Source organism: Anarrhichthys ocellatus, unplaced genomic scaffold (assembly GCF_004355925.1).
Source record: "Anarrhichthys ocellatus isolate YVR2014 unplaced genomic scaffold, GSC_Weel_1.0 scaffold143, whole genome shotgun sequence".
Classification (NCBI taxonomy): domain Eukaryota; kingdom Metazoa; phylum Chordata; class Actinopteri; order Perciformes; family Anarhichadidae; genus Anarrhichthys; species Anarrhichthys ocellatus.
In genome coordinates this window covers 312,437-327,090 of record NW_022280173.1, presented here as the reverse complement: position 1 = coordinate 327,090, position 14,654 = coordinate 312,437, and the positions used below count along the sequence as shown (strand labels likewise).

Genomic DNA, 14,654 nt, shown 5'->3' with positions numbered 1-14,654 from the left:
ATATATATATATATATATATATATATATGTATATATATACATATACATATACATATACATACATATACATACATGTATGTCAAGTGAAGCTCAATCTAAAGGTAGTTTTGTTTTGTAATGTTGAATAACTGTCAATATGTGTTCATGGCAATAAAAAACTAAAACAAAGACGGATGTTTACAGGAAGCTACTTAAGATGTTAAACCATGAAGTGTATGGAAGTCAAAATAGCCATCTAGCTTTGAGAAGTAGAAAGCACTGGTTATGAAGAAAATAATGATATTTTCGTGTCTGGGGGACTGACCTGCTACTGAGAAGTTGTTGAGTGGTGGTGAGGTCTGGTCGCTTAGATCAGGCTTCTCCTTGTAGCCGATGAAAGAACCATCATTCTTCAAGATGAAATACCTGGGCCTCCACGTTTTGATATATTCACCTGAATCAAGTAAATCCAATCAATAGGCATACCAGTGGCCTTTTTGAATGAACCCTTTAGCTCCATCTGATTGAACCAAAGGGTTCTCATTTAGAACACTTGTAGTGTATTTCGCTCGAAATTATCAGCATGACAAGACCTTACTCATCCTTATGCTCCTTACCTCGTTTGTGAAGCCAGCCCTCTCTGACTATATTAACTTCATTCATGGTGGGAGATGTGAGAGAGTGTAAGGAACAGGAGGTCGGGGAGGGGAACAGTGGATTTCTCTCTGGCCCGTTCAAGTCTCAGTTATCAAATCTGAACAGCAACTGCTGAATGAAACAAGCAAAGAGGTCAATTAAATTCACTTCATTTCCAGACCTTTGTTTTCTAAAGTTAAACGTCAAAGTTAAAAACCTTTAGAAATGAAACACAAAACCAAATGAAGAACCGATGTACAAACACAACATCAGGATACTGTAATGGCTGGTCTGATTATAACAAGTGGCCGGCAAAGAAGCACAAAATCTGTAAAAGCGTTCAGAACCCAAAACACATGCTCAACTGAGTTTAACTTTATGTAATGAAGTACTTTTGAAGACTTTCATAACTGCACACGGCCCCCTTTTGGATGGCAAGCTATACCATATAATGATGTTAAAACAGTAGGACAGTAGCAGCATGGCTGTAAATAACTAAATGTGAATAAAGTCATCACCACTAACTAATAGTCTAGTTCTACTTGTTATATTGTTCTGAAATGGATCAGTTGTGTCATTCTGAATGTTACCATTAGTGTGACATCTGTAGATGACAAGCTGCTAACCTTTGATCATAGATCAGCCCTGTCTTAACAGGACTTCAATTCAATCACCTAATCCTAAACAGGAATAACGTTTGACAAATGAAATACTGCATATTAAGTATTCAAATATCTTAACAATCTTTAGTTAGTTATGGTGAATGTTAGCTACTGGTGACAACTAGTGTTACAAAAGTCTAAAATTGAGTTGACATAATGCTACATAAAATGGTAATGCTGGTCGCGTATCTGCATAGCTTAGCGACACATGTGAAAAATAACTCACTTGTGGATAGCTATGGATCATATTTCGTTTCAGAATATACATCTAGTTTATATGGTGATTTACGGCTGTCCATAACTGACTCATTATAATGCACTAGATTTCAACATCATTTGTATGGACAATCGAGTAGGAAACAACGTAAAAGCACCTCTGCAAAAACTTTGATGTTACCACATTTTAATATCATTTTGGAGAAGCATGTAACATGTAACATGTAACGAAACGTAAAGCCCGAGTTTCGTGTGTGATCTGGCCATCGAACAGAGAAGACAGACTTACCGGTGGGAGAAGTGCGACATGTAAAGCTAATGTTAATGTCCAGTGTCTTAATAACGCCAACCTTACGGGACAATATAACATTAACCTTATGGCACAAGTAAGTTAGAGACTTTTACGTTATATCGCTAGCAAATCTGGTTCAATGTTTGATTTCACCAACCAAATCACAGTGTTTAGCTAACGTTATTACATTGAAGGCTGGCAGTTAACGTAAACATTAGTTAGCTAGCTAGCTAACGAGCTGTTAGCACTTTAACGCTGACAGCTGTTAGCTCAATGCTAACAGTGATAAATTAAGTTGGAGAAATGTAAATCTAACTAATAACCAAACAAATATCTGACAATTAATCCAACGGTATATTAGTTGTGCACCTGAAACATCGAAACACCGAACAAATATCCCAAATTTCAAGTCATTTTACGTTAAATGTCATCAAAGTTAGAAGTCACTTTGCTAATTCACGTTAAAGCTTAGTATCACATATTTAGCTAACGTTAGTGTTTTACAGTGAAAAAGACAGATTTGTGCTTCCATACGGTGACTATACTTATAGTTAACGTTACCGTGGTGTTGCTAGCAAATTATATATCTGTCATAAATTGGAAATGTTTGTTTATTATTAGTAAACATGTCTTACATTTGCGATCATATGCCTTCTTGTAGGTTACTGATGTAGCCTTGCTAATAGCGAAGTACGTTAACGTTAGTCAAATCATTATTCTTATTAGTTATGAGTTACAGGTTCCATAATTTATCCCGAAATCTGATATATTTTACATTTAATGATATCACAGCAGGATTTAACGCATATTTCACTGACTTTATCCCACGTTCCTCTCGTTTCAATGCCGTTCTGACAGGCTCGATCCAGAGCAGGCCGTCCACCCAGAAAAACACCGTGGACTTTCTTCTTCTTGGTAGCAGATAGATGGTGGTTGATCTTTGGACACACACCGCCATCTGCAGACAAGACGGCGCAAATTAATCTCTAGTTAGTGTGGTAGCTGTGCAGCAGCAGCAATCTCAGGGAAACATGATCAGAACATCAGCGTTTAGGCTACCCCAAACCGTATAATAGACAATAGGCTTCCACAATGAAACAAATAAATAGCCACATTCAATCATATTGTAGTAGGAATAGAAAATTGGAAAAACATATACATGAATGCCTATTTAGAAGTATATGTATGGGGTAGCCTAAACAGTGATTTTATGATAATGTTACCCTGAGATTTCCATTGACGTAATAATAGTAATGCCATTATGAAAGAGATGATTTTGGAGATGACTTTTGCTTAATTATTTATTATTCAATGTTTGTATACATATTGTAGTTGCTGTTCATTATAGATTGTGGTATCTTTGATGGTGGGAAGCACCTTCTAATACAGTAAATGCAAATAGTAAGGCTTGACAGCTCAGGGTCCCTGATTGGCCTCACCTGAGGAGGTGCTGACTAAATCTGTCTGGGATGTTCCTTGTTCTTCTTTACCTGAGCAGCACCAAAACATTGTATTAAAGGTAATTGCTAGTTATAATACAGTGTGCTGGAATTCTCTCTTCTCTTGCCTATTTGCAGAACTTTACCCCACCACATCAGTGTGAAAACCACTAAAACTCAATCAGTTTTCATTCTTTTCCATTGCAAACTCATACCAAGATATTTTCCTAAATATTACTTTAAAAAGTGTAACATAACTATTATTAACCATGGCATGGCAACATAGATGCACCAGCTAAACAAGAGGTCTGTGGAGCTATTAGCTAATAAATAAATGCACATAATGTAGTTTGTGAAAGTGAAATAAATCAGGACCAGCCCCAAGGCAATCTCAGACATATGGAATACAGTGGCAGAAATTTCCCACATACGGCACTTAAGAACAATTTTGAAGCAATTGTACTTTACTTGAGTATTTCTAATTCATGTTACTTTTACCTGTACTTCACTACCTTTCAAAAGGAAATGTTGCACGTTTTATTCAACAACAGGTGACAGCCATGTTACTCATGACTTTGTTGATTACATTTTCACACACAAAACATATGATAAACAAATACAACATAATGCATTGTTATAAAGTAGACTCCTTAGGTGAATACCTCAACAATCAACAACACTAAAACGCTTATCACACCTCAATGCATTATTTTTGATCATACCTTGGATCAACAAAAACCAGGAGATGGAACCAGAGCAACAGCCAACAACCCTGTAAGAATAGTTCATCAGTACCTCCCCTGCCACATGCTTCAATCATGGGGAGAACCAGCTGTGGCTCATCGCCATTCATCACAGCTTGGTCTGAAAGGCCTCTCTCCAGCCTCAGGCAGGACAGAGGATGGTATCAGGACTGATCTGCTAGGCCTCTGTTTTATTCCACTGGAAGAATGTACAGAGAAATGGGGGCGTGGCAGTGTTGTGACTGCGAATACCAGGCACCCGCCCGTCAATTTAGAATGATTCTGATTCACTTATATTCACATGGTGCCAAGAACAAAATTGGCCAGTGCGGACATTTCATGAATCCAACGGTAATTATGCATGTGCACTTAATTTGTGCACAAAGTTAGAACATTGCTATGCCCATATTAGTGAATGAGGCCTTAGGGATGTACTTACCAAACTGACTCCCAATGATGATGTCGAAGAATATATGGAGGAGTTTGAGAGGAGAGTGACATAAGAGCCATATATTAGTCCTTGTTTTTTTCCAGCTTGGTCAAGCCTCACATTAATAGAATTACAGCAGCATCCATAATCATGACCAATAATATAGCTTTCTGAAAGGGTTGTATTACTTTTTTGCCAAAAATACATCTTATCGATAACATTTTTATGTCGATAAATGTAAAATAATGAATCATTTGAAAATGTTTTTGACTGTCCATAATTAATGTTTATCTCTTTGTAAGATATCTGACGCTTGGTTGCCACTTCTAACAAGTCGGTATCACGTGTTGTGTCTGTGTCGTCGGCGATCAAGAGTCTTAGTAGCCGGTTAGGATGGATAAAAGGGATAAATGGCTGAGTTTGACAGTAAGCGCCCGGCTTCACTACGGTACAAATCAAGTGCTCAGTGACAAAAGGAGGCTGCCTCTGTCTGGCCTCACGGACACTGGAGTCTGACTGCTCTCCAGGCGGCAGGTTATGTGAATATTTACCGGGGCAACAATTGACAACTGAGTTGCATTATTTTGCAAGACTTTTACTTGTAATTGAGTACTTTTACAAAGTACAATAATCCTACAGGGTGGAAGCTGCAGTTGTTGTTCTTCCTGTTGCATATAATGTACTGGGTAATAAGAAATGGTAGTACTGAATTGTCAGAGATGTGTTTGAGGTCATTTAGAAACGGTGTCTCCATCACATTTGTCCACCAGAGAACACCAGAAGTTTATTTTTCAGATGTAATATGTCCTTGTTAGTACATCTTGAAACCACAATTGTTTAAAACACAAGAGGCATTCTTATATATAAAAAAAAAAGTTTGGGAATGTTACATGTTCATCTAAACATTTTTCATATTGACCAGTATCTCTTCTTCAGATTTGTGTTACTCTTAAATATCAAAATTAGGTTCAAAAATCCAATATTGGTCGGGATTTGTAAAAATAGCCTAATTTCTATCAGGTAAAAGAAATTGTCCAGGCATTGTATGATAACACATTCACATCTATGAATTATTTTCCTGATCCATTCTTCCGTCTTTTAGTCTTCACCTTTTGGCTGTGCACTGTGCAGCTCCTGAATCAGTGCTGGAAGAGAAAAATAGTAATATAGCTAAGGGTATAACACAAACTCATTCTTTTAATATTAATAGTTTATATAAGCTTCATAAATAAACTTAATGTCAATGGACAACATACAAGGTAGAGCTCACCTGTGATAATCTCCTCCTTCACTTTTTGAAGTTCTTTTTTCACTTCTTCAAGAATTTCCTTCAAACACATATGCAAAACCATAAGACCGTGGTATTAAAAAGTTCTTAATTGCCAAATCCTTGATCATAATGACAGTCAATCAGTATTTCAACTCTATGCAATAACATGGCACATTAGTGGCATCCTGTTGTGCTTTTGATGACATTACTCCCTGTTGCTTGCAAATTCCCGACTGGGAAACACATGCAGAATCTTACATCGTTTTTACCATCTTTGTTCATTATAAACAACAGCCACAACATTTCACGTGCCATGGAAATTATGTGGTTTTTGATTACTTAAAAGTTGATAATGAACAAGAAGATGAAAAAGTTATAACACAGTCATAACACTTTACTGTTCGTCTTGCTGCAGGATGGTGTTTTATGTTTAAAAGAGCAACCAACCTCTTTGATTCTTTCCATCTCACTATTATTTCCTGCACCATCAGAGTTCGTTTTCACCACCTTCATCCTAAAACAGAAAGAACCATGTTTACCCTTGGCCAAAACAGACTTTTTGAGATCAAGAAAGAGCTTGCCAGGAGAAGCAGCGTACGTTATTTTAGGCAGAAAGTTATTTCAGACAGAAAGAACAAAATGTATTAAAAAATCTTATAAGAGTGAGAGAAAGAAGGAGGCACAACAGCAGCAGTCAGACAGTTAAAACAGTGAATGCAATCAGTGCTTGTCTCAACAGCTACTTATACTTCAGCAGGAGCAACCACATCCTCAAGTCTTTATAAAGACATTTGAACAAGTTCGCTTCAGCTAGTTTAATTTCACTGAAAATCTAAATGTCCTGTTCTGCTTGTCAATAGACTGGAGTTTGTGGAATTAGTGGAGCAATGACTAATGACTCATGTAGACCAATAGTAATACTCATACCTGCTCTGACATTCTGACTTCATGAGCAAAACCTCCCCCAGTTTAGTGAAACAGTGAAGTAGAAAACTGTCACCAAAGGAGCTTAGTAACACGTCTCAGTTTCAGTCACTTGCTACAATTACAGCCTCAGACAGAAACCACCGAATGTCGAATGTTTTATTTGATGTAATGAGTCATTTGCAAGCAACACAGCACTAACGATAACAGCAGTGATACCAGTGCCGAGCTCGTTTCACTGGCTCATACTGTAGTCAGTATTCAAAGCAGAGAGCACTGAGACGGAGACTCTCAGGACGGGAGAGAACCTTGGCAGGTGGGGACAGAGGGGGGACTGATACCTGGATACTGGGGTAGTGGTGGAGTTAGAGGAGGTAGAGGTGGAGGAGCTGGGGCTGGAGTCCTTCTGATTGTTGGTTATGGGTTTGGGCCTGTTTAAAAAAACATGCAGATCCTTTTAGGCAACTGCTAAGATTTTTGAATTTGTATGGATGTCTCAGCGGAGTCTGTTAATTAGCACCAAGTGAGAGGTGCCTGTGGAATGTTATGTAACGTAATGATCAATCATGTGGATAGTGAAAGCTTTATTGATTAGGCTCTTACCTTGGATTGATGGCGGCTTTTTCTTTGGGCTTTCCATCAATTTCTGATGGAATATGATTATATGTATTATTACAGTACATGGCCATAAGATCAAATTAAATGTGATAAATGAGTTAATATATGAAGCATATTTTATTCTAAAGTTGATCCAATGTTTTGGTTGTTGACAAAGAATAGAACAAGAATACATTTTTTTTTTCCAAGTATGATTTGGTGTGGCAATGAGAAGGTACAGTGAAAAGCAATTAATGTGGCTGTAATACAGTCCCGTAGGGCAGAAAGGGACACAACTCACCTCCTGCTCCAGACAGTTTTGATATTGAGGAGTCAGAATCCTCCTGTAGTCATATACAGACATTAACCAAAGTTATCATTGACTCTTATCTTAAATCATGCTGCTCCTTCCACAAATATTACAGAATTATGAGTGGAAGTCCAATAAAATCACTGACATGACACTTACATTGTGAGGTTCTACCGTTTTTGAAGCAGGATTATCAGCAGCTTTCCTCCTATTTAAAATAGTTGCATAATAGAAATTCAGAAGTCCCTAGCTTCAGATCATCACATACATATCTGTCTTACATGTCTTGTTTGTAAGAACTTACCTCCTAGCAAGGATGGCACTCATCTCTCCCATTAGACCACCTCCTCCACCTCCACTTCCACCAGATGAGGGTTCTGGTTTCGGGGATGAGGCTGCTACTGCTCCCTCATCCTGGAAACACAAAAACCCCTCCAGTCACCTTGTTCACAGAAATTTGGTTCATAGATCAGCGTACTCAGTCCGTCATTTACTAGAGCATGGAAACCAAAATCACACATCAATTGTGCTACATCTTTGGTACGGTCTATACAGCAGAGCAAGTATGCATCATGGTAATTGCGAGTACAAAAAGGTGAAAATGCATGTACCTTACCTTGACTGCTTTACGCAGTTTGGCTCCTGACAGAGCTGCAGCCAGATCGTTTCCACCTCCGCTACCTCCACTTCCTCCAGCAGGGGGCAGGGGTGGTGCAGGTGGGACAATGACCCCAGGAGGAGGTGGTGGAGGGGCAGGTGGGCATGGTCCTGAGGAAGGTGGTGGGAGTGGAGGTGGTGCAGGAGGACTAACAGAGGTCTGCATCTCCCTCTCCAGACGTTCCTTCTCCTGCTGGTCCTGCCTCTGGCACTCTAGTCTGGACAGACATCGTCAGATGGTTCTAATGTTAGTGTTAAAAGCTCTTTCATATTTATGTTTGGCTTACTCCACAGCTGAGTTAAATCTATAGCAGTGCCATTGAGCTCTGGAATAATTAGTTGATTCATTGATTAATCATTTCAAATAGTTATGAAGCACAAGAGCCTACAGAGGTTACATACACAGGATCCAGCTTCTTCTGAGCATTATCAGCATTGTTAACTGAATATCTTTGCATTTTTCAATCAAGTTTTGCCTGTTGATTGAACAATCTGACATCCACTTGGGTGATGGAACATACTTTTCTGAAAATGTTCTAAACAGTTAATTGAAAACAAATCAAGACAGCAATCCTGATGAAAATGAAGATTAGTTGCAGCCTCAGTATTATTTATAATAAATGGTACCTTCTCTGGTGTTCAAGCTCCTGTACAGAGGGTCCCGTCTGAGCCGTGCCTGAGCAAAAACATTGTTTTGATAAGTGTGCTGAGTAAAGGCTATTTAAACTAAAAGAAAGCAGTCGATGCAAGCAAGCTTCCAGAAACAACCAGACTAAACTTAAGCCTCAAAATCAATTTGATAGCATACATTCATGGTATACATTGTAGTAGGTGTTATTAAGTTCATGGAATTTCTATATGCAAGTACTTTTGATGGGAGTCATTAAGCATATTTGATTTTAGCTTAATGGAAATAATAGAACACTCTTTTAATTGAGCACAGCACTCAACATATTGCTTGATTATGGATGTATTTTAAAATTATGTCAGTACATACTAGCACAGCCAAATTAATTTATACTATATAATTTATATAATTATTTTACTTTTTTAAAATGTAGTTTTATAAACGTAGTTCAGGAACGGGGCCACACCCAGAACACCGCTCATTTCCTCTGCACAGATTATTTAAGCACAACGAACTCGTTCACTCCCTCTTTGACTCTCGTCTTCACACGACGTACGACAGACGCTCTCAAACTCAGCAGACGCTCCATCCCTACACCCCTCGATCTACACCCCTCTACCTACACCCCACATCCAGACGAGCAACGCTCTCTGACTCAGCTTTCATACGACCCAAGACAGACGAGCAACGCTCTCTGACTCAGCTTTCATACGACTCAAGACAGACGAGCAACGCTCTCTGACTCAGCAGACGAGCAACGTCCCATCCCTACCCCACGCTCCTACCTCGAATCCTACGAGCAAACGCTCCCCTACGAGCAAACACTCTCCGACTCAGCTTCAAGCTTTCATACGACGCAAGACAGACGAGCGACGCTCCCTGACTCAGCTTTCATACACTTCAACTCAAGGCACGACAGACAACAACATCTTAAAACCGCTTACCTTTCACAAAGGCTCTCCTCAACCCTTCCGGACGACCAGCCATATCCCGAAGCTCCCTCGTTTTCTCACCACGCTCGTCGCTAGCAACTTCGGCTGCATTTAGCCATCCTCATTCCCCGCAGCTCTCGATAACCATCCTCCGTCAACTCCGAAGCCGTCCGCCCCCGCCGTCCAACAGCCCGGGGGAGATCCCGATTCGGAATCCCATCTTTCGACCCTAATCCTCTCAATTCCTCACCAACGCCGCTCTCCCGACAGCCGGAGGTCCAGGCGCTCGAACGACCGGTGAAACCACCGTGACACTCATTCACCATTCCGAGGCCCCGACAGTCTCTATATATCCCACTTCTCCGAGCGGACAGTTCTCTCAAACGAAGGAAGCAACAGTCCTTTACATCAGTCCGTTACAAAGCGCAACTTTCCAAACTTTTCAAGCACCCGCAGCACAACACCTCTCTCGCGCTCCGAGCCTCCAGAGCACTTCCAGGTTCCCGGCCCCGTCAGGCGCGCGCCGTTGACGTCATGACGCAGCACACGGCGGAAGAAGCCCATCCATCTACATCAGTCCCTCCAGAGGGCCAGGTCGTATACTCTGATTGTGAATCTTTAATCTGATTTTAATGCGGCCAATAAGTACCCTATTAGCGCAATGAGACCGGTACCAAGGCTATGAATCGATCCTTTTCAAGACGAGCCACGATTAAATATCTGTCAAACTGCATGCGGGAGTCAGATATATGGCGTTCAGGAGAAGGTGTTTTAGTGTAAGTTAGGCTGCCGCTTCCAGTCTGCTGTTGGTCCCACTTAGATGTGTTTAGAGAAGGGCAGTCCCACGCCATACTGACTTAGGCCGTCAAGCTCCCCCTGCGCCAGAGACATCTCCTTGCAATGTTTTCCCCCTAACTTCATGATTAACCCAGGCACATCCATCCTGGCATCCTTTCATGTTCTGTTACGTCTACATTACATTACAGTCATTTAGCAGACGCATTTATCCAGTGGACTAGCAGAGCCGGAGCCGGGGATTGAGCCGCCAACCCTCTGATTGAAAGATGGCCCTGCTATCCACTTAGCCACAGTCGCCCACCTTCCAGCTTCTACCTTCCAGTTCCACCCACCTCGGCCAACTTCGGCTAACTCCTCCCACCTCTACCGGCTACCCCAGCCGCACAGACCGCTCCAACAACAGAACAGGTAGGTATATGGCACAGCTAAGGGAGCAGCTCGGGGTTGGTTTTCTTGCCAGGGACAGTCACTTCTTCCTGCCTATGCCGCCCCCCCCCCCCCCCCCTACCCCCATTAGCGTTGCCATCACATCTTAAACGCACCTCATTTCCACAGCTCTGCCAGCAGACAATTCCAGCGTTCTCTGACTCCTCCAAGTCCTTACCACCGATCCCAACTACCGGTACCTTTTTTCGTTTCCTTCAGAAGGACGTGTATTACTCCGCCATGCGTCCGACCAAGAGCAGCCGGAAAAAATTTCTTACCTGAAACCGGACAAACGTCTTGTCACCTCAACCTCTCGGTGCATCTCTTAATTCTACTGTCTTAATCACCACGGCCATTATCGTGCTGCCACCCACTGGCACGGAAGAGTATTTAATTACGTAGCCAGCCACTATGTCGCAGGCCCAGACGCTCAACCATGGCCTTCTCCACACCCAGCACATAGTCTAAACACTTGGCTTTTCTCCACCAGATAAATAGAATCAATAGATTAAACAAAATCCTCCTTGCCACACATCCCGTTAGTCCCCGCCGCCATTACAAACCTCCATGACCACGTCACACTTGACGAAGCACGTAAACCGAGCTAAACCGACACCAGTTCCTCTCGGCATCTCCAACTTCCATGACGAACACATCACTAAGCCAGAAGACATCCACATTTTCACAGACGCAGCACCCTCGATCAGCTTCGACGGCTTCTACAGTGACAATCGGTCCTCGGCCGCTTGAATTCTCATCCCCCACACCTTCCTCCGCGATCTACAAAATGCATTCCATAGTTATAGTAGCCATTCTTTTGGGGCATGAACGGTCCATCAAGACCATTGCCATCCATTCGGAATATAGCGCCTAAACGGCTGCCCCTCACTTCGGACCTCCTCACCTGCGGCATCCTCACCCCCAGCTCAGGTCATCCGTCTCCCTTCACGGACAAGCATTAAAGTCCACGTTCTTGCCAGCTTCTTTCGCTGCTCCGAGTTCACCGCCTTGGACTCCATCCATCCCGACATGCCACCGCGTTCGACATCACATCCATCCTCCCGACACGGTCGTCTATCGCCTCAAATGCCGCAAGACCAACCAATACGGTCCACTTCAACCATCTACCGTTTCCGACCAGACTCATACTCGAGTCCGTACGAACCCATCCGCGACTACTTAAGCCCAGATTTCAGCCAGCCGAATTCCCCGCAAGATCCCTGTTGCGGTCTCGGGCTCACCACCACTTCCGCCATATCTTGGCCCGATCCGGAATACCCCCGAGTTTACTCGGCGCCGCCTCCACCTCTACAAGCCAAGGAATTTCCAACCACACCCTCAAGATACGCGATCGTCGGTCTTTCCCCGCGTACCTCAGGTAAGTTCGTACCAACCCAAACGACTCCAGAAACGGCCATCGGCATCAGCTATCTTTTGGGGACTCTGCTCCGCCAGAGCTTCCGAAGAGATGGCCCCCACCCTACAGTCTCCAGTCCGCCTGTTCCCGCCAGTTGCCGGACATCAACGGTCCCCCATCGATCGCCTAACCTCCTTTCTACAAACCCTCCTCGTTTCTTCTTCCTGACATCCCTTCATCTCTCTACCCTACATCCCTTCATCCCTCTACCTCGACCCCTTCGTCCCTTCATCCCTCGACCCCTTCATCCCTCGACCCCTTCATCCCTTCATCCATCGACCCCTTCATCCCTTCATCCATCGACCCCTTCATCCCTTCATCCCTCGACCCCTCCATCCCTCGACCCCTCCATCCCTTCATCCCTCTACCTCGACCCCTACCCCACATCCCTTCCTCCCTACCCCCACATCCCATCATCCCTCTACCCTACTCCCCTTCATCCCTCTACCCCTACCCTATATCAATTTCATCCCTCGATCCCTTCTGCTTCTTGAATCTAACAATCTTTCCACTATGCAATAAACCTCTCGAAACTCGTACTGTTATTGGCGTGGTCCTTGTTAGTGAAATCAGAAATGGCTGAGGTGAAAAGTGCCCTCTTGCATTGCCGTGTTTACCTGTGCCCGCCGGTGCATTGAGAGCCTCTAATGCATGCACCATGGAGTTGGCAAAAAGAGCAGCATCCTCTTTACTGCCAAAGTTCAGCCCCCACACCTGTTTGGGATCCCGCCACTGGTGGAAGGTTGGTGTGGCTTGATTATACTTTATCCCTTTGATTATGGGACAGTTGATTACCACCTGACATGAACAGGAAACACAGGATAGTGACTGTATTGAGGATTTGAGACTTTGAGGGTCATAGATTGAATGTCATGTACAATTAAATGCAATTCAGACGAAGGCCAGATGTGAGTTGATGCTAATGTATAATCATTTGTGATGTTTTGATATTTTTCATGCTTGAATTAATTAGCCTGTAAGGTGTAAGGGCTGTAATGCGACTAAAATCAACTAGGTAGTAATGATACTGTATTGTTCAAAAGGAGAACAGGAAATAATTTCCAATCTGAGCTCCAACTCATCAAAAACAACACCCCAGCCAGCCAACAGATCCACTGAGGAGGCCGTCTCCACTCAGCCCTCACTCTTAGTCTCTGATGGTCAGAAATCACTAAACTTGAAATCTGTTCAATGAACAATCAGAAACTCCAGCTACAGTGCCAAGCTACATTGTCTAGTTTGTGTGTTTGTTTCATTGTGTTTTAAGGGAAGTGAATTACAGGCAAATTAAGTATTGACAAAGTTCGGTGGGTGTGATCTTCCACCAGAGAGACTATACTATGTGTGTGTACAACGTGAAGGTGACTGTCTGTTTGGCTGTGTGTGTCTGTATGTGTGTGTGTGTGTGTGTGTGTGTGTACATGTACACTTGTCTTGTACCTGCTGGTCGGCCTGCAGTTTGCGGCCCACCACTCTGAAGGTGTTGGTCACAGGGTTGTGATAGATTTGGACGCGGCTGAAAGAAGGACTGTCAGATCCCGCCGGCACCCACCGCTTGTTGCCGTCATTGTACAGCATGACTGTCGCCCTCACTTGGCAGATACTGGACTCACTGTGGGAAATGATGAGGAAAAGATGATGAGATGCAAAGTACAAGAAGAAAGGGTGGAAGAAAGTGGAGAGCAACAAAATAAGTGTATAGTGTGATATGTTGTGTGTAGAGGTAGTATCGATATAGACACCTTAAAGAGGTTCTCCCTGAGATCTCTGGTCACCTGTTGTGTACCTTGCCTATATGTAAAAAAGTATGAATGGATGGCTTAATAGAATAATGAATAGAACATTGATATTGGGCGATTCAATTTTTTTTAAATATGGTCAAGGTTAGGCAACACAAATACAAATATGGATGTACAGTAAATCCTAGGATACTGGTCTGGATAGATCAATGACAAGCGTTCAGACATGAAGGCTAAAGGTTCACCAGTTCATCTATTTATTGAACATGAAACACAGGAAAGACCCATCCAACAGGGTGGGTGGCAAACCTTAATACTCTTTTGGTGTAAAACACAATGTTAATGTCAAGTCCTACAACCTAGTGGTAACTTGCCTAGTCAGATTTGTAGTTTTTCCCTTTCTTACATATGTTTTTGTAGACACATTCCTGTTTCTCACAGCAATGTGTCAGCATATATATATATATATATATATATGTATATGTATATGTATATATATATGTATATATATGTATATGTATATGTATATGTATATGTATATGTATATGTATATGTATAT

The 14,654-nt window shown here is 42.3% G+C and overlaps 2 protein-coding genes across 6 annotated transcripts in view; one reads left to right on the top strand and one right to left on the bottom strand.

Annotated features, from left to right (window-relative positions):
- Positions 1-94: 94 nt before the first annotated feature.
- The window catches only part of LOC116400034 (vasodilator-stimulated phosphoprotein-like), a 33,533-nt gene continuing 18,973 nt past the window's right edge, over positions 95-14,654 (bottom strand). Inside the window, exons 2-18 of one of the 5 annotated variants that reach the window (XM_031877641.1) lie at positions 13,797-13,968; positions 12,974-13,154; positions 8,783-8,831; positions 8,115-8,373; positions 7,803-7,912; positions 7,658-7,706; positions 7,490-7,532; positions 7,195-7,237; positions 6,933-7,022; positions 6,115-6,181; positions 5,668-5,725; positions 5,507-5,542; positions 4,407-4,410; positions 4,020-4,209; positions 2,604-2,743; positions 597-747; positions 95-433 (exon numbers count right to left, since the gene is read on the bottom strand). In XM_031877641.1, coding sequence (XP_031733501.1) covers positions 4,146-4,209; positions 4,407-4,410; positions 5,507-5,542; positions 5,668-5,725; positions 6,115-6,181; positions 6,933-7,022; positions 7,195-7,237; positions 7,490-7,532; positions 7,658-7,706; positions 7,803-7,912; positions 8,115-8,373; positions 8,783-8,831; positions 12,974-13,154; positions 13,797-13,968 — 1,225 coding nt within the window. In that variant the 3' untranslated portion in view covers positions 95-433; positions 597-747; positions 2,604-2,743; positions 4,020-4,145. Of the gene's footprint in view, positions 434-596; positions 748-2,603; positions 4,210-4,406; positions 4,411-5,121; positions 5,543-5,667; positions 5,726-6,114; positions 6,182-6,932; positions 7,023-7,194; positions 7,238-7,489; positions 7,533-7,657; positions 7,707-7,802; positions 7,913-8,114; positions 8,374-8,782; positions 8,832-12,973; positions 13,155-13,796; positions 13,969-14,654 lie in introns of those variants that run through there. The other 4 variants (XM_031877639.1, XM_031877642.1, XM_031877644.1 and 1 more) reach the window with 4 other exon arrangements.
- The window catches only part of LOC116400035 (transcription factor Ovo-like 2), a 38,803-nt gene continuing 33,420 nt past the window's right edge, over positions 9,272-14,654 (top strand). Inside the window, exon 1 of the mRNA XM_031877646.1 lies at positions 9,272-10,921. The gene's annotated coding sequence lies outside the window, so the exon portion shown is untranslated. The remainder of the gene's footprint in view (positions 10,922-14,654) is intronic.